General features: G+C 42.4%; 1 protein-coding gene across 1 annotated transcript in view; it reads left to right on the forward strand.

Annotated features, from left to right (window-relative positions):
* The window catches only part of LOC126196782 (UDP-glycosyltransferase UGT5-like), a 106056-nt gene that overhangs the window by 18984 nt on the left and 61944 nt on the right, over nucleotides 1–25128 (forward strand). Inside the window, exons 2-3 of the mRNA XM_049934591.1 lie at nucleotides 9781–9962; nucleotides 10062–10521. Coding sequence (XP_049790548.1) covers nucleotides 9781–9962; nucleotides 10062–10521 — 642 coding nt within the window. The remainder of the gene's footprint in view (nucleotides 1–9780; nucleotides 9963–10061; nucleotides 10522–25128) is intronic.

The following is a 25128-nucleotide window of genomic DNA, read 5'->3' on the forward strand; positions in this document are numbered from 1 at the left end:
TAACAATGATGTTTTCTTGTCAACACGTCGGATGCCTGCCAGGCCTCCACCCAATGCTCTACTGTATTCCCACCTCACTGTTCCACCATATCCCGGTGCAGTAGGTGTCGCACACCTGTCCCCCCCCCCTCCCCCACCCCCACCCCTCCCATCCCGCCGAATTTTCAGTGGCTAACGTGGATTTAGTAGTGTGAGGTGCGTGGAAAACAATTAAGGGCAAGCAGCGGTGCATCATCGTTGGAAGTTAGGTCTTCTATGAGTGCATTGCTGGATGAACTTGGTGGCAGTCAAGATAGTCCAGGTCGCAAAGCAACCATCCTAGTTAAATATTTGGGCTTTTTATGGTGCGTCCAGAGAAATTTGTTAACAGCGAGTATAGATTTAAGTGTCAGGAAGTCGTTTCTGAAAGTATTTGTATGGAGTGTAGCCATGTATGGAAGTGAAACATGGACGATAAATAGTTTGGACAAGACGAGAATAGAAGCCTTTGAAAAGTGGTGCTACAGAAGAATGCTGAAGATTAGATGGGTAGATCACATAACTAATGAGGAGGTATTGAATAAAATTGGGCAGACGAGGAGTTTGTGGCACAACTTGACAAGAAGAAGGGACCGATTGATAGGACATGTTCTGAGGCATCAAGGGATCACAAATTTAGCATTGGAGGGCAGCGTGGAGGGTAAAAATCGTAGAGGGAGACCAAGAGATGAATACACTAAACAGATACAGAAGGATGTAGGTTACAGTAGGTAATGGGAGATGAAGAAGCTTGCACAGGATAGAGTAGCATGGAGAGCTGCATCAAACTGAAGACCACAACAACAACAACATGGTTCTTCCAAGGAAGTGGTCCAATCCGACATGTCGAAACCTAACCTGAAATTTTTCATACAGGAAGAATACACCAAAAGAAGTACACTGGCAAAATTTTAGCTGCTAAGTCGCACAGGAAGTATTTAAAAAAATGTTAAAGTTACTCATACTTGTAGCAGGGAGAGGTCTCTTATAAAAGAGGTTTGTACTGGTCTTCCTGCTTAGTGAACAATTTGATGATGCAGCCGTGACAAGAGCGTGAAGTCCAAAGTGTACACAGATGAATTTTAAGCGTTTAAACGTACCAAACGTACCTCGAATCATTAACTTTTTTTTAATAACTTGCATTTCATATCGACAGCTAAACTATTGCAGATATAGTTTTAACTGAGGTGACTAGTACAAGAAACAAAATCAAGGCAATGTATGATGTTCTATTACAGACGACTTCCATTAATAGGAACTTTAATATGTTTACACGAAATCTTGTATAGCAATTCCTGTAGCACAGTTCTTATATAACCTTTGAACAATGTATAGTTTGCTAACGACGGACCAGTTCCTCCTTTATTCCCTGTAGTCCTAATAAAAATGCGAAGTGTCTATTGGACGACGAAAACAAACATTTTCCTTACATCAGGCACACATGATGAAAGGAGAAAGTAGTGCATTCAGGAACTTCATAGTAATTGCTAGTTTAATTTAGACACAATTGGGATAGAGGAAAACTATGGTCATGTACGAGGCATTCTTGATCAAATTCATAAAATGTAGTGATGCAAACTGACAAGGCTTAAATATCTGAAGTTTAACAATACTGTTCCGTTTTTAAACCTAAAATGACGAAAAGCTATCGGAAATTGTATTGTTGTGTAATTTTATAAAAAATGCCTTGCACTGTAGAATAATTCTCTATTGAAAGGCATATTCTCACTATTGGTTCCGGTTGGTATCCGAATTATATTAACGGTCTTTTCGTCGTCCTCCTGAGAACGGGGATATTGTTATGTTCCAGACTACGAGTCCCACAACAGCACTGAATTATTTTCTGCTTCCGGTAAGCAGACGTTTCAGCTGTAATATCAAAACTATTTTTTCCCACTTTTTCAGATTTTCCTCTGTCGATAAAAAGTTTTTCTTCTAATTTGCCTTGAGGTCCTGAGAAATATATAAATCTGCGGAAACAGTAATCCACTGACCTTATCACTGGCATTGTTGTATACAAATGTGTCATAGCTTTCATTTCGCTCGAAATAATAAAGTATGTTTATCGCCCAGTCCAAGCACGAAGCCTGACGGTTTTCATACATAGTATTTTTAGGAGCAACAAGAAGCTTCGTCTTACATCTGCTTCGAATTTCTCTGTTGTACGAATATTAATCATTAATGACATCTCCTCTATATGTTTACTTGAATTAAAGTAGTTCACTTAAATCTTTCATCCATTTACACAATTCAATTTCGGATTTTACGAAACGAAACCAGCTTAGTAGATTGCTTAACTATAAGCGTTTTCTCCCTCCTTCATTTGGCTAAAACATTTACAGCCTTTTTCTTTGTCGTTTCAAGCTCTAACGGTAATATTTTATTTGGACGAGCGAGGTACTATAGTTTTGTTCTGGACCTTAATTAGCACAACAATCATGGTTCAAACCACAATTCACAGAATCGTCAGAGCTATTTCCTGTTTCTTCTCATGTTTCCACACCTTCTAACGAAATGCTGGCATCGTTAGAATGAATGTTTAAGGAATTAATTAATAAATAACACATATCTAGGTCTTCAAAAGAAGTAGGTGGCTTAGATTGTGTATCATGTTCTTCATATTTCATCTTTGGATGGCTGGAAACATTAATCGAATTACACATCACTGTGAAACTCTAGAACCTGCACAAAGACAGACGCTATTAGCAAACATATACAGAGAAAACAAAAAAAAAAAAATTAATTCCGTTTTATCCCCATTGGTTACTCTTACCGACATCGCACAGGCAACTGATAATTATTATGGCTATTATAAGGATTGCAAATACGAGCGGATAGTAACTGCGGCAATTGGGTCAGAGGAAATATCTACGGACACTAACATTCTATCTATCACTTGCGCCTTGTCCCGCAGTGAGGCAGAGTCGGCCATGGTTAACCGGATTTGGCATGTTAATGTTAAAGGATTTCCGGATGCCCTTCCTGCCGCCACCCCATACCCTGCGGGACGGAATTAGTGTACTCCAGCTGTCTGCGTCTAGATCGTGAAATAGCGTGAATGTGTTTCAAACGTCTGCGAGTCGTGTAACTGAGGCGGGACGTGGGGACCAGCCCAGTATTCACCAAGTAGGCTGTGGAAAACCGCCTAAAAACCACATCCAGGTTGGCTAGCACACCGACCGTCGTCGTTAATCCGCCGGGAGGATTCGATCCGGGGCCGGCGCGCCTACCCGAGTCCAGGAAGCTCCGCGTTAGCGCTCTCGGCTACCCTGGCGGGTCTACGGATACTAACATTCGTCTTGCAAATTACAATTGCATTCTGCCATATAATCAGTTTACCGATCTCCAGTCAGCCAAGGCTTTGAACCTGTCGTGTTACCTATGCGCTGTCTGCTACAGCTATAGTAGCGATGAACATTTCTCCACACGTCTGGCGAAGTATGAATTTGGTAATTTTCAACATTTTTTAAAAATAATTGCAGTTTGTCTGGGCAGTTAAAATTTCAACATAGTGTTTCTTTTGGCGTAGTCGTCGTATATAAAATATTTCAGAGAGCGTTTCGACATGTCGGATTGAACTGTTCCCTTGTTAGATCTGTTTTCTGTAAGTGTAAGCTCATATTTTACCCTTTCACTAGACACAGAATATTTGACAGTGGTTTTTGGTGACTGAGCTTGAGCGCCTATGTGAACTTTAATTTTGTTTGTGGGACTAGAGGTATTTGAAAACTTGAACTGTTTTGCTGCAGTTAATATTGAGAGTCGTATGTAATAGAGTTAATTGCTGATTTTCGCAATGAATATTTAGAATAATCAACTTTAATATTACGTCACCATTAGTAGTGAGGAACTGTATTTCCAGGCTCTGAGTGTTTGTTTTAGAATGTCATCATTAATGAGCTGCTAAACAAAATTTGCCCATATGTGTTTAATTTTCGTTCTTGTGCTCGTTATGTTTGTTGTAATTTGAATCCATATTTGTGTAAGACCATCAGTCTCAAATGTGTGGGTTATTTTCAACAAACCTTTGTTTGACTTAAACAATAATTATTTAGTTTAGACGCCGTTATTATTATGCCATATACTCAATCTGCTCCACTGTAGGGGGATCTGCACATATGTAACCTTGAGTGAGAAATACACCATTGCATTGTACATCTAAGGCGTCATCATGGTGGCTCTCCGGGTGACCGATAGCTATACAGATGTGTCAAAACAGAAAGACCGGAACTTTACTACCCACTATATTCAAATATATATTCCATTGCGCCTTGCTTTCAAGTGCCTGGTGACACGCTAAATTGCGAAGTACAAGTACCAGCCCACTGAAATGAGCATTCCCTAACTGGGCATTAAGGGCCACTGTTAGGTGTATAATTTCATCTATCGATAGAAGAAGGGCCTCTGACACCCATATATAACATAATTACGGAATGTTTACTTCTCTCAGCTAGTACTTGTACGTCACTGCAGCAAGTTGCAGTAGAATAGATACTTGTGTACAGCGAGTACCAAAGTTGCAAATCCACCTGCTATAGAGCAGATTGTTTAAATGGCATAAGATAACTATTCTGTGTATTAAAAAGTGGTTACTTGCGATTGTAGTAACTATAAGTCTATCTTTGATGTTGTCACGGTGTCCTCCCAGAATAATGTTCACTCAGTTTTATAGTACTGGCTTTTACTTATATAAATACAATAGTTTATGTTTTGATAGGTGTTATGCCCATCGTAAACATTCCTTGATTCCAAACGAAAAGTTAGTTGCCAAAAGTAGGTGATGGTGGTTAACATGTAAGGTAGAGGTAACTGCAGCATTGACATTTTCTTCTTTAACTATGCATACACCATTGGTCAAACAAGACAATTCTGGTGATTTTAGCAATTTTTACTTTATTATACGACATTATTATAGGAGAAAATTCACCTAATTTCACAGTTTCATTATGTAGCTCCCGGGGCATAAAACAGTTTTTCAATATATGTCAGTATCCTTTGAGATTAATATTCACTCGTGTTCTGCTTAGGGATTTGTTGTCAATGCCATAAATTTTCATTGCTTGTAGAGAGTAGTTACAGACATCCACTACAACTGGTTATAATTCAACTGTAAACTGGTTACCGATAATATGTACTGTAATGACATTAACATTATGGAAACAGAAAATACGAGGGTGAGTCAAATGAAAACCTTAAATATTTTTTTAAAATATTATTTATTGTGCAGAAGTGGTATAAAGCTGTACCACTTTTCAACATAATCTCCCCCACGCTCAATGCAAGTCCTCCAGCGCTTACAAAGTGCATAAATTTCTATAGAAAAATATTCTTTTGGTAGTCCGCGCAACCACTCATGAACCGCGTGTCGTACCTCTTCATCAGAACGGAACTTCTGTCCTCCCACTGCGTCTTTGAGTGGTCCAAACAGATGGAAATCACTTGGGGCAAGGTCTGGGTTGCTCGCTCTCTTCGTTTCCGGTTGGTGGAAGTGAACCCAGGTTTCGTCCCCAGTAACGATTCTTGCAAGGAAGCCATTACCTTCTCGTTCAAAGCGCCGAAGAAGTTCTTCACAAGCATCAACACGTCGTTCTCTCATTTCAGGAGTCATCTGCCTTGGTACCCATCTTGCAGACACTTTGTGAAACTGGAACACATCATGCACAGTGTGGTGTGCTGACCCATGACTAATCTGTAAACATGCTGCAATATCACTGAGTGTCACTCTGCGGTTTTCCTGAACTATGGCTTCAACTGCTGCAGTGTTCTGTGGAGTCACAACTCGTTGTGCCTGACCTGGACGAGTAGCATCTTCCACTGAAGTCACACTATTTGCGAACTTCCTACTCCATTCGTAGACTTGCTGCTGTGACAAAAATGCATCACCGTACTGAACCTTCATTCGTCGATGAATTTCGATAGGTTTCACACCTTCACTACGCAAAAACCGAATAAAAGAACGCTGTTCTTCCCTGGTACAAGTCGCAAGTGGGGCGGCCATCTCTATACTGATACTGCGAGGGTATGCGTGCATCTGCACTATGCTCTCACCTACAGGCCATTCTACACGCTGTTTGCAGCACGCTTACCAACTTACAGGATAACGACATTTCGATTTGTTATTACAAATTTAAGGTTTTCATTTGACTCACCCTCGTATAATTGCTTAATATTTTGCTTGGTTTACGATAATTGTAATTCCATTTATACTGTGTCATAAGCACAAGAATTTAAACATGATCAGATGCCCAGTATGAAATTACAATGAAATCCAGACCATTAGGTGCTTACAGGCGTTGATAAATATCAGCAGGGACACAGAGGATAGTGCGACTGCAGGGTCTTATCTCTGGCACGCTCCCCGTGAGACCCACATTTCCAACTTACCGTCCACAGACTACATTCGTAATGCCCCTGTTCACTATACTCATTACTCGCAGCAGGCAATCTACCGATTCCCGTAAGAGTTCGAGCAATGTGACTGTATCCGCACTGAAGAAGATCATTGTCCGGTAAGCCTTATCTGTATGAAAATGGTGTATGAAGATACCATCTTCATGTAGATTCCCGATAGGTTTGACACCTTGTAACATATACGTTGCCAGAACTGCTGTTATGTTGTCTATGCATTGATGTAAAGTAATTTTTGGAATTTTTTTGCCATGTGCACAGGTGTTTCTAGAGATGTTATTCATGTAACCATGCTGCACCCATAGGTTATTTTATTTGTAACTGCTGATCATATACAGGGTGGCGCACGAAATGTGTTACCAATTGTTTCTTTCACAATTTACGACGCACATTAGATATCCCGCTGGGATGTCTACAGCAGTACCAGCAGAGCTTGGAAAAACAAATGAGTTACGAAATGACCTGTAATTCACGATACTGCCGCTAGGAGACTAGTAAGCAGCAATGGCTGACAATGGAAGACTGACGACACAGCAACGATCGGCAACTGTGTTACTTTTTCATGAAACGAAAAGCCTTGTTGTGACTCAGAGGCGTTTTCGACAACAGTTTAACGCACGATGAGTCCCTTGCAAGAAGACCATCCACAGGTTGTACGATAAATTTGTACAGGAAGGAACAGTATTGGAAGCGAAGCGACCTCGGCCTAAGCCTGTTTGTTCGCCGGAGAATATTGAAGCAGTACGAGTTGCTGTACAGAGAAGTCCCGGGAAATCGTGTAGATAGGCGGCAGTCCAACTGAGATTATCCAGACGCTGCTTCCAACGCATTCATAAAAGTGACCTCCATATGTACCCATACAAGATGACCTATGCACAGAAGTTCACTGAAGAACACAAGCAGCAGAGACTACCGTTTGCTCAGTGGGCGGAGGATAGGGAAGAAACTCTCAACAACGTTTGATTTTCAGACGAGGCGCATTTTCATTTAGACGGTGTGGTTAACAAACAAAATGTACGCTTTCGGGGCACTGAAAACCCACAAGTTCTTCATGAACGACAACATTATGCTCCTAGGATTACAGCGTGGGCAGCAATTTCCAGTCACGGACTTATTGGACCCTTTTTCTTTGAAGAAACTGTGAACAGCGAGCGTTATTTGAGCATGCTTCGCAATAGCTTCATTCCACAGCTTCTTGCTACTGCCTTGCCCTTCAACACGCAGTGGTTCATGCAAGATGGAGCAAGGCCACATACTGCAAACACTGTGTTGAAGTTTTTACACGGGCATTTCGACATGCGGATCATTTCACTCAGGTTTCCAGGTCGCTTCAATGACGGACAAGATTGCCCCCTCCCCCTCCCTCCCCCCCCCCCTCCCCCCAATAGTCCAGACCTCAATCCTTGTGACTTTTTTCTTTGGGGGTACCTAAAGGAAAAAATTTTCGCGTAACGTCCACGTGATTTAATGAAGCTCAGAAGACTTATTCTTCAAGCTTGCAGTGAAATTACGGAAGACATGTGCCGTAGGGTAATCACTAACTTTAGTATTCGTTTGATGGAGGTTAGGAAACGAAATGGTGGACATATTGAGTATGTGCTGAGTTAGAACAAATCTCCATGGACGGCTCTTCATTATAGTATATGTTCCTTTCAGATTGTATTGACAATAAAGTTTATATTCAAAAACAAAATGGTAACACATTTCGTGCGTCATCCTGTACAAAGATGTGATAGTATTATGAATTTTCATTTCTTTCCTTACCTTATTTTTTAAAATTGCAACAAATGTATTGAAATTTTACATGTTTTTTAATCTACATCTTGTTCTTATAGAAAAAAAACCGCTATCCGAACAGGCCTTGAAGGTACAACGGTATCGACCGGCCGTCGTGTTAGCCTTAGTCAGGTGTCACCGGGTGCGGATATGAAGGGTCATGTGGTCAACACCGGCCGTTGTCTGTTTTCGTGACCGGTGCCGCTACTTCTCAGTCAAGTAGCTCCTCAATTGACCTCACAGAGGCTGAGTGCACCCGGCTTGCCAACAGCACTCGACAGACCTGTACACTGACTCAGCTAAGTGTTGGCGAAGCCTGACTGCGCTTAACTTCGGTGATCTGGCGGGAACCGGTTCAAAATGGTTCAAATGGCTCTGAGCACTATGGGACTCAACTGCTGTGGTCATTAGTCCCCTAGAACTTAGAACTACTTAAACCTAACTAACCTAAGGACATCACACACATCCATGCCCGAGGCAGGATTCGAACCTGCGACCGTAGCAGTCGCACGGTTCCGGACTGCGCGCCTAGAACCGCGAGACCACCGCGGCCGGCGCGGGAACCGGTGTTACCACTGTCGCAAGGCCGTTGGCGCTGATCTTATAGATAGCGTGGTTAATTTCCAAGACAGTCTGCTCTACTGTATTATCATAAACGACAATTTTTCATCTTATGTGTTGCTTTTGGGTTGGGTTTTTTGGGGGAAGAGACCAAACAGCGAGGTCATCGGTCTCATCGGAATAGGGAAAGTTGGGGAAGGAAGTCGGACGTGCCCTTTCAAAGGAACCATCCAAGCATTTGCCTGGAGTGATTTATGGAAATCACGGAAAACCTAAATCAGGATGGCCAGACGCGGGATTGAACCGTCGTCCTCCGGAATGCGAGTCCAGTGTGCTACCACTGCGCCACGTCGCTCGGTTGTTGCTTTTGGCTTAGCAGTACAGAGCTTCATGTTATGTTCTTAAAACAGCAAACTCAGCCTCTGTGCAACGATTTACACTTCATCGTAATTTGGTTTAAGAATATCATATGAAACACAAATAAACACTTGTTCAAAACTACCTCATAGCTTAAAACAGTGTGCTGGACTGGACCTGGGCCCTGGGACAAAGACGGTAACTTGAAAACCACTATTTTGAGATTGTGATAAATAGGTACATGAAATTGCCGATCAGTACACAATAGGGACTGCTAGAGTTAGATATTTTGAAGCTAGTGGTGACACTGTACGATACACAGGCAGTTGAGAAAGTCTGAAAGTGTCTGAAAAAATGAAAATTACAAGAGAAAATGCGTTTTTCAGTGGGGTTCTGTATGTCATTGACATAGTAGTGAGGTTTGTATACGATAATATTGCTCCTCATTGCATTATTAAGAATTATTGTTTACTTTTGAGAGCCTTTGATATGATTTTGGTATGGCGTAATTTTTACAGTTTTAATTTTATCCTGTTTAATTTTGCTCTATAGATACTTCAAATAAGATCTCTGATGGTGGTATCATAGCACGAAGATAAGCGCCAACGTTACAATGTTCCCATAGAACAATTTTGCATGATCTTGCTCTTTATTTTGCAGGAAAAAATAGTAAATTATACTGAAATAGATGTATCCGTGACGTACGATTTCTGGAGAGCGACGTATGACTTCAATTCACTGTCGGATGCCGTTCCACACGATATGCTGCGCCTTTTACCTCACATGGGGCAAAGGATATGTGAAATCCAACTGGACTCCCCAGAGATGAAAGATTTTATCCGGTAAGTGTGACTCTGCTCAACTATCATTACCTGTCAAACATGACATCAGTAACTCATACTGCTAGACAGGTTATACAAAGTCTTTATTTTCGATTTCAGGTCGGCGCCTAGTTTTGACGTCGTTATTGTCGAGCGACTAATGTACCAGTGCTACTACGGCCTCGTACACAAGGTGGGATCACCACCTCTCATTGGCTTTGTCTCGCTTACTGCGCCCGGTCCGCTGCACGTAATGCAAGGAAATCCCAACAACCCCGCCTATTGTCCTGATATGTCACTCCCCTACAACGACCACATGTCGTTCTGGGAAAGAATGTACAACGCATACATAATGGGCCTCTTTCTACACTCATGGAACTATGTAATTATGCCAGGTCAAGAGCGGATAATGAGGAAACATTTTGGCCCTGACGCTCCATCTGTGTACGAAATGGAACGAAACTGCAGCCTCCTTCTTATAAATAATCATTACAGCATGAATTACCCACGGCCGATGCTTCCCAACATGATAGAGCTGACAGGACTACATCTTGAGAAACAGCGACGGCCTCTGCCCAAGGTTAGTGCTTAATATTGTGACCTATAAGCTAGAAAATTTGCCCGCATCTCGTGGTCGTGCGGTAGCGTTCTCGCTTCCCACGCCCGGGTTCCCGGGCTCGATTCCCGGCGGGGTCAGGGATTTTCTCTGCCTCGTGATGGCTGGGTGTTGTGTGCTGTCCTTAGGTTAGTTAGGTTTAAGTAGTTCTAAGTTCTAGGGGACTGATGACCATAGATGTTAAGTCCCATAGTGCTCAGAGCCATTAGCCATTAGGCTAGAAAATTGTATTTCTGCAAATCGCGCTTAACAACTAAACCCCGTTAAAGATGAATTGTTTGTGCGCGCCTACCGCGTACAGCTACAATGTTGCCAACGTAGCGTTACTTTTGTTGTCGCTTCAACAATGAGGTGACAGATTGGCTCAAATGGCTCTGAGCACTATGGGACTTAACTTCTGAGGTCATCCGTCCCCTAGAACTTAGAACTACTTAAACCTAACTAACCTAAGGACATCACACACATCCAAGCCCGAGGCAGGATTCGAACCTGCGACCGTAGCGGTCGCGCGGTTCCAAACTGTAGCGCCTAGAACCGCTCGGCCACCCCAGCCGGCAGGTGACAGAAGTCACGGGATAGCAATATACACATATACACAAGGTATAAAATAGCAGTGCATTATTGCAGCTGTCATTTGTACCTAGTTGATTCACGTGAAAACGTTTCCTACGTGATTAGGGCCGCAGAATTGTAGTTAGAGTTAAGACGCATGGAACATTCCATTTCGGAAGTCGTTAGGGCATTCAGTATTCCGAGATCCATAGTGTCAAATTTAAGGCACTACCTCTCACCACGGAGGACGCAGTGGCCGAAGGCCTGCACTTAGCGAGCGGGAGAAACAGCGTTTGTGTAGTGTTGTGCTAACAGACAAGCAGCATTGCGCGAAATAACAGCAAAGGTCAATGTGGAAGGTACAACGGACGTGTCCGTTAGGACAGTGCAACGAAATTTGGCTTTACTGGGCTATGGCAGCAGACGACCGACACGAGTGCCTTTGCTAACAGTACATCTACATCTACATCTACATGACTACTCTGCAATTCACATTTAAGTGCTTGGCAGAGGGTTCATCGAACCACAATCATACTATCTCTCTACCATTCCATTCTCGAACAGCGCGCGGGAAAAACGAACACCTAAACCTTTCTGTTCGAGCTCTGATTTCTCTTATTTTATTTTGATGATCATTCCTACCTATGTAGGTTGGGCTCAACAAAATATTGTCGCATTCGGAAGAGAAAGTTAGTGACTGAAATTTCGTAAATAGATCTCGCCGCGACGAAAAACATCTTTGCTTTAATGACTTCCATCCCAACTCGCGTATCTTATCTGCCACACTCTCTCCCCTATTACGTGATAATACAAAACGAGCTGCCCTTTTTTGCACCCTTTCGATGTCCTCCGTGAATCCCACCTGGTAAGGATCCCACACCGCGCAGCAATATTCTAACAGAGGATGAACGATTGTAGTGTAAGCTGTCTCTCTGGTGGACTTGTTGCATCTTCTAAGTGTCCTGCCAATGAAACGCAACCTTTGTCTCGCCTTCCCCACAATATTATCTATGTGGTCTTTCCAACTGAAGTTGTTCGTAATTTTAACACCCAGGTGCTTAGTTGAATTGACAGCCTTGAGAATTGTACTATTTATCGAGTAATCGAATTCCAACGGATTTTTTTTGAACTCATGTGGATCACCTCACACTTTTCGTTATTTAGCGTCAACTGCCACCTGCCACACCATACAGCAATCTTTTCTAAATCGCTTTGCAACTGATACTGGTCTTCGGATGACGGTAAATTGCAGCAACATCTGCGAACAACCTAAGAGAACTGCTCAGATTGTCACCCAGGTTATTTATATAGATCAGGAACAGCAGAGGTCACAGGACGCTTCCCTGGGGAACACCTGATATCACTTCAGTTTTACTCGATGGTTTGCCGTCTATTACTACGAACTACGACCTTCCTGACAGGAAATCACGAAACCAGTCGCACAACTGAGACGATACCCCATAGGCCCGCAGCTTGATTAGAAGTCGCTTGTGAGGAACGGTGTCAAAAGCTTTCCGGAAATCCAGAAATACGGAATCAACCTGAGATCCCCTGTCGATAGCGGCCATTACTTCGTGCGAATAAAGAGCTAGCTGCGTTGCACAAGAACGATGTTTTCTGAAAGCATGCTGATTACGTATCAATAGATCGTTCCCTTCGAGGTGATTCATAATGTTTGAATAGAGTATATGCTCCAAAACCCTACTGCAAACCGACGTCAATGATATAGGTCTGTAGTTCGATGGATTACTCCTACTACCCTTCTTAAACACTGGTGCGACCTGCGCAATTTTCCAATCTGTAGGTACAGATCTAGCGGCGAGCGAGCGGTTGTATATGATTGCTAAGTAGGGAGCTATTGTATCAGCGTAATCTGAAAGGAACCTAATCGGTATACAATCTGGACCTGAAGACTTGCCCGTATCAAGCAATTTGAGTTGCTTCGCAACCCCTAAGGTATCTACTTCTAAGAAACTCATACTAGCAGCTGTTCGTGTTTCAAATTCTGGAATATTCCATTCGTCTTCCTTGGTGAAGGAATTTCGGAAAACTGCGTTCAATAACTCCGCTTTAGCGGCACAGTCGTCGGTAACAGTACCATCGGCACTGCGCAGCGAAGGTATTGACTGCGTCTTGCCGCTTGTGTACTTTACATACGACCCGAATTTCTTCGGATTTTGTACCAAATTTCGAGACAATGTTTCGTTGTGGAACCTATTAAAGGCATGTCGCATTGAAGTCCGTGCCAAATTTCGCGCGTCTGTAAATTTTAGCCAATCTTCGGGATTTCGCGTTCTTCTGAACTTCGCATGCTTTTTCCGTTGCGTCTGCAACAGCGTTCGGACCTGTTTTGTGTACCAGGGGGGATCAGTTCCATCTCTTACCAATTTATGAGGTATGAATCTCTCGATTGCTGTTCCTACTACATCTCTGAATTTGAGCCACATCTCGTCTACATTTGCATAGTCAGTTCGGGAGGAATGGAGATTGTCTCTTAGGAAGGCTTCTAGTGACACTTTATCCGCTTTTTTCAATCAACTGCAGCTCCTCTCCCGAGCTCGTGACCGTATCGGTTGGACACTGGACCGCTGGAAAACCGTGGCCGGGTGAGATGAGGCTCGATTTCAGATGTTAAGAGCTGATGGTAGGGTTAGAATGTGGAGCAGACTTCACGAAGCCATGGACCGGAGTTGTCAACAACGCACTGTGGTGGTATCGGCTTCATACTGGTGTGGGCTGTGTTTACGTGGAACGGACTGAGTGGTTCAACTGAACTGATCATTAACAGGAAATACTTATGTTCGGCTACTAGGAGACCATTTCATGACTTCATGTACCCAAACAATGACGGAATTTTTATGGACGACAATGCGCCATGTCACCGATCTACCACTGTTCGAGATAGGTTTGAAGAACATCCTGGACAGTTTATCACGGTATAAGTGTATATTTTTATTTTTATAATTATATATTTTATGATTTTGGTTGGGGTGGATTTAAATATTGTGGGCTACCATGAGACTTTTAATTAACTTATACCGCGATAACACTCGTACGTACATCGGCTGCCCCGAAGTACGTACGATATAATATTTTTTTAAACACAGCGCGCGACTCAACGCCTTCTAATAAATATTTTGCGTGAGCGCTGCTATTTAGAAAAAAAAATATGCGTATTCTTACGCAAACTGTAATTATTAATATGGGTCTCAGGGGCTACTGGTTATTTATGTACCAAACTACATAAAGATTAACTGAGATACTGCGGAATGTAATGATTTTCAATGCTTCTTGTTCATTATTTGAAAGGCAAAACTGGTGAGAATCTCGTCTGCCGTTAGGCGGCCAAAATAAAACATACTGAACTCATTCAGTGCTGTGAATTTTGGTAACTGAAATTAATTTTAACTTCGAAATTAATGAAAGATCAAAATTGGAAATCTCTCGCATTTACATTTAATAAAATGAATCGTCAGCGTAATGGCTGACCAAATCCTGCTAGGGGAGATGAGCTCCCTGCGCTACGAAGTCCTGTAAAACCTTTGTTAATTATAATTAAAGTTTGCGATCATGAGAGGTGACAACTAAGTGAGTCACACCCACTTTCTAATAACAATTCCTATTATATGTTTCAAAAATACAGATAAAACTTACGTTAATTATCAGACAGCACTACAATGGCGGCCTACCGCTAGACGAAACAAAACAGGAGAGATAGTTCAATCAAAGCATTGTCTCTGATCTTCATGGCCTATGTTCCACAGAGATTATACCAAAAAAAACTGTGTTTTGTTAATTACATCGATATTTGTGTTTTGATAATAATAACTTACGATCTTTACTATTTGTCATACATCGCGCACACGTACACAGTCTTGAAATAATTTATAATTCACAAGTCTCATAACAAAAACTTCGTTTCCCTTTCTCCGAATGTCTATTTGTGTGACGTAGCGTCACAAGTTCGAGCGATTGGTTTGGCCACCCAGATCACATCACATGAATCCCGTCGAGCATATATGGGATATAATCGAGAGGTTGCACAAAAGCCTGCACCGGCAACACTTTAGTAAGTATGAACGGCCATAGAGGCAGCAGCGCTCAGTATTTTTGCAGGGGACTTAACAACGACTTGTTAAATCCATGCAACGTCGAGTTGCTGCATTACGTTGGGCAAACGGAGATCCGACTCGATATTGGGAGGTATCCCATGATTGTTGTCTCCTCGGTGAAAGGACGCAAGCAAGACCACCGCCGCGCTGGGTAGCCGCGCGGTCTCAGGCGTCTTGTCGCGGTCTGAGCGGCTCCCCCGTCGGAGGTTCGAGTCCTCCCTCGGGCATGGATGTGTGTGTTGTCCATAGCGCAAGTTAGTTTAAGTTACATTAAGTAGTGTGTAAGCTTAGGGACTGATGACGTAAGCAGTTTGGTCCCATAAGATCTCGCCGCAAATTTTACAAGATCATCAGGGGGAAGAAGATACAAGGGGAGGAAATGGCGACTGTCTTCTTACTAGCTGTATACACAAAATGTTTGCTACGATTGTCTTCATAGCAGTTGTGTACACAAAATGTTTGCTGCATTGTCTTGAACGGGTGAGAACCACTATACTCATAATCACGCAAAACTTCTTTAGTAGACGAGCAGCTTGCAAGGATGACGTTTCCTGTTCGACGCGTCGGCAGTTACGCCCCTCTTGTGCGTCACAGTATCCTGCAGACAATTTCTGGAGAGCTTTTTCAGGCCTGACCTGGTCAGTTTCTCAACTTCACTGACAGTAAATTCTTTACTTTCGAGGGCGTCAAACTACGACGAGAGCGAAAATTTATTAGCGTGGCACACACATGTCGCTATCAACGAATTTCGATTTTGCTTGTCTATTTAACGTTCACCAATAACTTTAGACTATTGTAGTCGTAATGTGCGAATTATTTTGTTTTGTAACGGTTTCTAAAGCAATCATGTGGTGTTTGTTTTAATCAGCTTGTGTGGCGTAAAGGTATGTTTAAATGGGCCACGAAAATTGTATATTCAGACAATGTTATCTGGCAACATCGCGGCCAAACGAATTACAGTCACATGTAACACAACACAAACGGCGACTATTCCCCAGCAATGTTTCCTGCAGTAAATTTACGAGCCGGAAGTGCTTTCAAGGAAGTACAACATGTTCCAAAAGCCGCGCGCGAAAATGGGAGTTTTCATGGGGTCATATGTCAGATATTATTGATCACAGGCAAAAGGTAGCACTTGGCCTAGCGACCTTTTGTATACCTATCAGGAAACTAGGCACACTGTAGCTTTCATACAGTACAAGGTTAAAATTTAAACATTAGACACTTCCTCTAGTCCAGGTTCAAAAATGGTTCAAATGGCTCTGAGTACTATGGGACTTAACTCCTGAGGTCATCAGACCCCTAGAACTTAAAACTACTTAACCCTAACTAACCTACGGACATCACACACATCCACGCCCGAGGCAGGATGCGAACCTGCGACCGTAGCGGTCGCGCGGCTCCAGACTGTAGCGCCTAGAACCGCTCGGCCACTCCGGCCGACCTCTAGTCCAGGCAAATTGAGCAAATCGATTGGTTGTTTTGCGTTATATGTGGTGTAGAGTGGACCTTAGGCAGCTTATAAAAGCAACATTTGCCCAAGGGCGATTCCTGAGAAAACTCAGAAAAACCATAGTTTTTGAATACGAAAAGTACCAGTTGTGGAGACGATCTGTTGTATAATGTCTATTCATGGAAGATTGTTGAAATTTTTTCCGTATTTTCTGAAGATGATATTCTCTGGGACTCAGATACTTTTTTCGATAACATTATCTGTGACCGAGAACCAGAAGTTCTAAGTTTCCGTACTCATGCAGAAAAACACAAAGACCGGTTTTTAGCCAGTTTTGGACAGTGGTCTACACTTATCTAAATAACTAAGCGTAGTAAATGGCTCAATTTTTATCTGTACATTCTTGAGACATTCATCTAGAAACGTGTTTTCCCATTTTCTAGAATATATGTCCGTTCTCAATGTACAGCCTAGAAACCAGGATTTTCGGGTTTCAAAAGTACCAATTGTGGGAATAGCCACTCCTATAATTTATTTTCATGGAAAATTGTCAAAATTGTTACCATTTCTTATTATGATCCTTTTCTCGGGGAACAATGAAATTTTTTTCGAAATCATTATCCGTTAGTGAGATCCAGACGTTGAAAGTTACTGTACAGTCTTAGACAATAAAACTGACCGCCGGCCGGCCGCCACAGAGACTAAGTCCGAGTCATTCACTTAAGGTGGCCAATAAAACTGACCGCCCCCGACACCTCTAAGTCCGGCCATGTGCACAATCTGGCAACACTGTAAGATGCGGAAGTGTTAGGAGGAAGTATTATCTACTTCCGAGACGTTGTCGGACTATGTGAGCCCGTGGTCTAGTGGCAAGCGTCGTGCGTTCTAAGCTTATAGTCACCTGTTCGCGTCCAACTGTGTTTTTTTTTTTTTTTCCACAGTCGGTCTAAAGTTATGAGTCTGACTGAACATCAAAGATAATTCGCTTAACATTCTACCCACCAGCAATAACAAGTATTCCAGAAACAATTCCGCAGGACAGCTCGTGGCTGCGTCGCGATCATAACAGCTTACGCTCGAGCGTTTCCTCGCGCTGCAGCGGCTACCAGCCACCGGCCAGGCGCCACCCGCCGCCTGAAATCCGGCACCGCTCAGGTGAACGCGGCGCGACGCTGTCAGTGTATGTGTCAACTGTCATTTTCGAATTTGAAGCTCTAGTTATCATCTTGCAGTTAAGCATTGGATTTTGCATACTTGAGAATCATGAACTACAGTTAAGCATGGTAAAATTGAGTCGCAAGTGGAAATAGGTGTAACATCTGCAACACAACGTTTACTTTTGGTATAACAGAGGGGTGAATGCAGAGGAGGCAGCTAGAAAGATTTGAATTGTGTGTGGAGCGAGTGCTTTTGGGAAAAATACGCCAGAACAAGATATTCTTGTTTCAACAAAGATCGTTCTGGTATCAATGATTTTCCACATTAAGCAAGTCTCGACTACTGATATATGTGATAGATTACCATTTTACCATCATGCGACATTTGCATTCAACAGGCAAAGTTCAGAAGTCTGGTGTACGAGTACTACATGCTCTAATTCGAAACAACAAAAATCAACGGAGTGACTATTATTGAACGTCATCAGGTCGCTCATTGAGCATTCGTATGCAGTACTGTAACTGGTGACGTGTTATGATGCCTTTATCATTAACTTCCTAAGAAGAAATGAAAGGCTGAGCCCCTCCAAAAGACATAAACTCGAGCAAAGAGTAGTGTGAACATAATATTTTACATCTGATAGCTCCAAAAGTGAGTTTTGGGCTACGAATTCTACCAAAACACAGCTGGAATTTGTTGCCAACAACTGAGACACCTTTCGGTCTCAGCGTAAGAAAATCGAGCAACACAACTACATCACATGTTCTACTGCATGATAACGCACTTCTTGATTTCGTCTCTCAGGCACTTGTATTGATAGAGAAGTCCTCTCTCAAGCACTTGTCCCTCTCGTCATATATTCGTCAAGTTTTACCTTTCCCGCTCTTGATCGATCAACCGTCGACGCAATTCATTTCTAGACGAAAATACTCTTAAAACTACTCTGGTATAATTATATCGTTGAAACCAGTAGGTTTCTACCGGCGTAGAATTTGTAAACAGCTGTAGCATTGTCAGATCGTTTTAGATATCGTGAAAGAAAATTCTTTTGCTGATTAATTTCTCATTGATGATTACTGTTGCGTTTAGTAAACTATCGGAAAATCCAATTAAAATATTCACTGTACTAATACAAAATAAATTCAGCTTACTACAGAAACATCACGACGGCAGACTATCTTAATAAAGCATTAAGTATCTGTGAGACGATTGAGCGTATTTTAACACGAATTAGTAGGACGTTACCGACTTTTGACTTCGAAAAGATCCGTATTTACTTCATTTCCTGTATCATCCGCTATTATTATGAAAAGTGGCATTTCATAGATATAATTATGTATTCACAACAACAAAAAATATGTCGTCATTATGAATTTGGCAGTACCGTAAGGTTTTCGCTCTGACACTAAGGGTTACTGAAAGTAGCAAGGCGCGTTGTCTTAGGATTCCCTTATTGCGTTTGTATCTGCCTGCTTGTAGCTCTGCTACAAAAGAATTAAAAATCTGGCTTTCAGCGAGTCTCGAAAGGCGAACGAAAGCAGCTTGCACCTGGTAGCCCAACATGTTTCTTGGGAACAGGCTACTTCCTAAGTGGGAAGACATTCTTTTGTGGTTGAATTGTTGGCAAATGTCAGTCAGACGTGTGCTGTTGGTCTAAGCGTTTCGGTGTGTTGAATTTGTACCAATGATTTTTCTACAGGTTTTTTTCTGTCCCAAATAGAGAGTTGAAGCCTCCCATTAGTATTTTCACGTCATCTTGGTAAATTTTGCTCATAGTATTTTCGAGTGTGTTCCACAATTTTTCGACATTTTCGGTGTTTTCCTTATTTTCGATCTTGGTGGGGGCATGTGCATTTATGAGTGTATATTTTTTATAGGGGCTCTGAATGAGCATAGTCATAACTCGATTGTTGATGGGTGTGATTTCTTCGACAGAGTTGTTGATAGATCTGTGTTCGAGAAATGCAATGCCGAGGATTGGTGCGAGTTTCGCTACCTTTTGTTGTATTTTGAATATGCCATGGTTTCCGTAATGCAAGTTTTAATTGTCAATTAATCGTGGTTCTTGAAGAGCAAGGATGAGAATTTTTTGGCGGACGATTTCTTTTGTGAGATTATTTAGGTTTCTTGTTTGGATCAATGTATCGATGTTTAGTTTTCAAATGAATGTTTTCTGCTTGTAGCGAAATTTACCAGAGATCTTCGATATTCTCTGCCGTGCTAACCTGGACTCCCCAGAGTGCGAAAATCCAACTGCCGCCTATCGGTGGCCAGGTTGTGTACCACCTGGGATAAAGTTACCTTCGCTTGCATAGTTCATGTTTTCTTGTGTTTCATTGGTTTGGCCTGGGTGATACCAGGACCGGACAGGACCAGAGGGTGTTGAAGCCTTTGGAAGCAAATATTTTCAGCCAAGCTCATTGAGCTAACAGACGGTGACCAGAGTAGCGGTGATTTTCACTCAGATGTGTCTGGATTTTGGGTTCAACGGATTGAGTAGCCGTTCAGGATTGTGTTAGTATTTGGTTCACCACAAGTATTTGATTTCCACGGTACCATCCATATGGGGGAGGGTTTCCCCTATCGGCCACACGGGATTTTTATTATTATTATTATTGTCATTATGTCATCAGCAAATCCGATATGGTGTATCTTCCCTCCACTGAAATAGATGTGTGTTGTTCGATTCAGTATTTCCATCACATAAACATGGTTTATAATTACGTTACATTGCTGCTAGTAGACATATTTCTCACTTTTTCTTAGACAGTTGCTAGCTGTTACCCCATCATAGGAATTTATGTGCGCAGCATTGTTGCAATACAGACGTTCAAATTATCCGATTTCTGTAATTTCATTTCGATACAAGATCGTCCTAATCGGATTCAGCCAGTCAGTCTTAACATGGCTATCCGACTACGGCGCTCATCATATGATAGACTGGGTGAACCACATTCTTAATCGGACTGTTGAATCCAGATCACTTATCTATGACAGGGAATGAATTCTTAAACACTGTGCTTATTACAAATACGTTATTTAAATATAAATATATGAACTAACGACATAACAATGTATTTACAGGAGCAGAGACCCATCCATCATAGTAGAGCAGTGCGAGATTGGTTTCAGGGCCAAGAGAGGATGAAGCTGTAGCCGTTTGTTCCACGATCACCGAACATCAACCAGATAGAGAATATGTGGGCAGAGGTAACAAGGTCATTGCCATGTGTCCCTACAAATGCAAGCGACCTTTGGACGAATATAGAAAACGTATGGTGGGAAGTAAACCATCACGCTACACTGTCGACGACTTAATGAAATCAATTTCCCTACGCCCTCGAGAAATCTTACGTAATGATCGTGGGTGGGTTGGTTACTAAAAGTATACTCGTCCACAAAGCCCATGTGGACAGTTATCTGATAATCGGTCAAGCTTTGCTTTGTCGCAGCCCTTTAGCATACATCAAGTCCATTTACTTTCAGTCCCCTCCTTACAATTCTTGCAGTGCAAGGTAATTGAAAAATCTCATCCACTCGACGCCAACTGAGGAACTGACTGGTGCATGTGTTGTTCAACACACAGTAGTTGTCACCCTCACAGGAATCAATGACTGTTTGTGTTTGTGTGTGTGTGTGTGTGTGTGTGTGTGTGTGTTCAAAAAAAATGGTTCAAATGGCTCTGAGCACTATGGGACTCAACTGCTGAGGTCATTAGTCCCCTAGAACTTAGAACTAGTTAAACCTAACTAACCTAAGGACATCACACACATCCATGCCCGAGGCAGGATTCGAACCTGCGACCGTAGCGGTCTCGCGGTTCCAGACTGCAGCGCCAGAACCGCGCGGCCACTTCGGCCGGCTGTGTGTGTGTGTTTTCGTGTTAACGCACGATGTGAATCAATACTATTAACATTAGAGAGACAACCAACAATAAATATTGCATCAAATATGACTGTAAAGTATTTTAATGCGATGGGAAGCTACAAACTGAATTTTTACCCATCCCACGTCCTGCGTATTCCGTTAAGTAAGATCTACTAACTCCATAGTATCGTTAGCAGAGACAGTGCGCTCTTGTTGTCGAGGCTCGCGACAAGTGCAGCGATTAGCAGTGCCCAATGCCGCCGCGATTTGTTTATGTTGGCTGAGCGTGGACGCTGCAGCAGACGCTTCGCCCTAAACAGAAAGAAATCACCTTGGCTCTGACTCCAGTGAGCGGATATCACTGCCTGCGTGTTCTTATAGTAACCAACGTGAGACTCTACTCACAGGTGCCATGGAGCAACTGCAACGGGTATCATGTCATTAGTCATCAGAATATTAACCAGTGATGAAACGTCCACTCTATTTGAATCCCAAGACAATAGGAACCTTGTCACAAAGGAATGTGAGGTGATATCAAAACTTATGCAACATACAAAAATTAACTGCAGGGCTGTCATGTTTGCAGTAATAGCACACAAGGAAATATTATGTCTTGGAAGCGTATATTTCATTTCCTCTTCTCATATTAACGCCCTTGTTTTAATATGAAGTGAGAAAATAAACACGAAAAACTAAAGTTCCTGAGAAGCATATAAGTCATTTCCTCGTCTCATATCACAACTTTTGTTTTAGTATGAAGTAAAAAAATAAACAGTTTAGAGTTCTGAAGCATAATATGACACCAGATTCTTATCGTAGGCGCTATCGGAAACGCCAAAAGCAGGGAGCTGTCCATTCTTCCGTCCAACAGTCTGTTTCCTTTCATGTATTTATTCCTCCCGCTAGGAGATTATTATTTAAGGACTTGTGGGCATAAAGTCCTTCAGCAGAACAAGCCTTATGTTATTGTGCTAATTACCGTATGGAAAAAATGCAACAAAGACGAGTTCCGCTAGAGCAGTGAGGTTATTTGCACATGTGTGTATTCAGCAATGACTGCCAGCTGCCACAACACTTCACAGAATCCTTGCGGCAGGCAACACAACTGTGCGTGCACTTCAGACTTCATTCAGTGAGACGTCAGGAGATGGATGAAAACGTCAAATTAACGTCGCTTTCCGAGTCGTATTCAATCCAGAATGAGGTGTTATTAAGGTAGTTGGGTGATCTAGCAATTCCACTTTTATGATTCCCATATGAGTATTTCGATAGCCAAAAGAACCCGTTAGTGTGAAACTATCGGGAACTGCATTATATCAAACTGCAAGAACTTCAGACAATACGTGGACTCTACTCTTCGCTGGGTGACCTATTACTGTTATTTAGCATTCTCTCCGTCCTAGTCAAATGGTTCAAATGGTTCTGAGCACTATTGGACTTAACATCTGTGGTCATCAGTCCCCTAGAACTTAGAACTACTTAAACCTAAGTAACCTAAGGACATCACACACATCCATGCCCGAGTCAGGATTCGAACCTGCGACCGTAGCAGTCGCGCGGTTCCGGACTGAGCGCCTAGAACCGCTAGACCACCGCGGCCGGCCACGTGCTAGTCGTAATGCAAATGGAACTTCAGAGGCGCTTTCCGCTATTCTTGACAAACATCAGTAACCTGTAATCACTGAGAGTCACAACTGCGTTCTAGGCGCTCAGTCAGGAACCGCGCGACTGCTACGGTCGCAGGTTCGAATCCTGCCTCGGGCATGGATGTGTGTGATGTCCTTAGGTTAGTTAGGTTTAAGTAGTTCTAAGTTCTAGGGGACTTACGACCACAGATGTTGAGTCCCATAGTGCTCAGAGCCATTTGAACCATTTGTCACAACTGCGTGATAATGGTTCAGGCTGTCAGTAGTTGTGGTGGTATTACGTTGTCAAACCGCTTACAGTAACGTTAATGGTGGCGCACATACTTTAGCGCTGACTACCTACTTAAGTAAAGATAGTGTTGTGGCGTCGTCGCTTGTCTTTATTTGGCCTCAGCTTGAGTAATCCGATTTAACGAACATAGTACTCCAATCGCGGGCTCCTAATAAAGTATGACTGCAGAGATTATCGTGCGGATATTACATTAATTCTGCAATGAAATGCTTAACAAATCTTACCCTCAGATATGCAGCTGGAATGACTAATTACACAGGTACTCCATGTTGCAGTAAGTGATCAGTTCGCTGCAATCCTGCTTGTACTGTTCGTAAATACTCGTATACTTCAGAAATGGTTCTAATGGCTCTGAGCACTATGGGACTTAACTTCTGAGGTTATCAGTCCGCTAGAACTTAGCACTACTTAAACCTAACTAGCCTAAGGACCTCAGACACACCATGTCCGAGACAGGACTCGAACCTGCGACCGTAGCGGTCGCGCGGTTCCAGACTGTAGCGCCCAGAACCGCACGGCCACTCCGGCCGGCTTGCCATATGAACCATTTGAACTATTTAACACAAAATGACATTAAAAATTTAAGTTATTCACGAGCAGCTAGTTGAGAATATGTATGAACATTAAATGACACGACGAACCGTCTTGTTCTGCATATGGATTCAAACCCAGCTCATGCAGACTAAGCAAAGATTTCGTGACTGACGGAAACTAACAGTCATTCCTGATTAGGCATACAGAGAGTGATATACCTCGAATTTAGACAGTATCAGTTAGCAAATATCAACTTTAAATTGCATAACGCAAACATTTTTTAACAGACGCGAATTCCTACCCAGCATCTATTGTCCCTGTTAACGAACTACGAGAGATGTTAAATATTGCTTCTTCACAAGTAACTTACTTGAAATGCCGTGAGGTAAAGCTGTGTGTTGGACACGGATTCGAACCCGGAACCTAATCGGATTGCTATCGAAGCACAGTCAAATGTGACATATCGGAATTTCGCGGCAGTAGCTAGATGTTTTAACTGAAATGACGAGACGAAACATTAATTTTTTCCTTTTCAGGACTCCAACCCGGCACCTATCGCTGTTATATTCTAGAGAAAACGAACGTTAAATATGGGTTTGTTGCACCAGCAGTGACATGTGAGCATGTTTGAACTGAAATAATATGACGAAGAGTTCAGCGCTCACTGGGAATAGAGCCACACACATATCGTTGTTGACTACACACAAAGAGACGTCAGCTACCGAATTTTTCTCCACCAGCTGCTCAGAATAGCATCTTGAACTTACAGTCATCTCGCAAATAGTTCTGTGTCTCACTGGGAGTTAAAAACGTCAGATATCGTTAGTGTTGACAGCGAATGAAAATACATTAAAAATCGAAATTATTATCCACCAACAGATAGGTGTTCTCATGCTAGAGCTTGATAATACATAATTAAATCTTTAGTGCCGGGCCAGGATTCGATCCCATTTACGC

The sequence above is a fragment of the Schistocerca nitens genome, chromosome 1, assembly GCF_023898315.1.
Source record: "Schistocerca nitens isolate TAMUIC-IGC-003100 chromosome 1, iqSchNite1.1, whole genome shotgun sequence".
Taxonomy (NCBI): Eukaryota; Metazoa; Arthropoda; class Insecta; order Orthoptera; family Acrididae; genus Schistocerca; species Schistocerca nitens.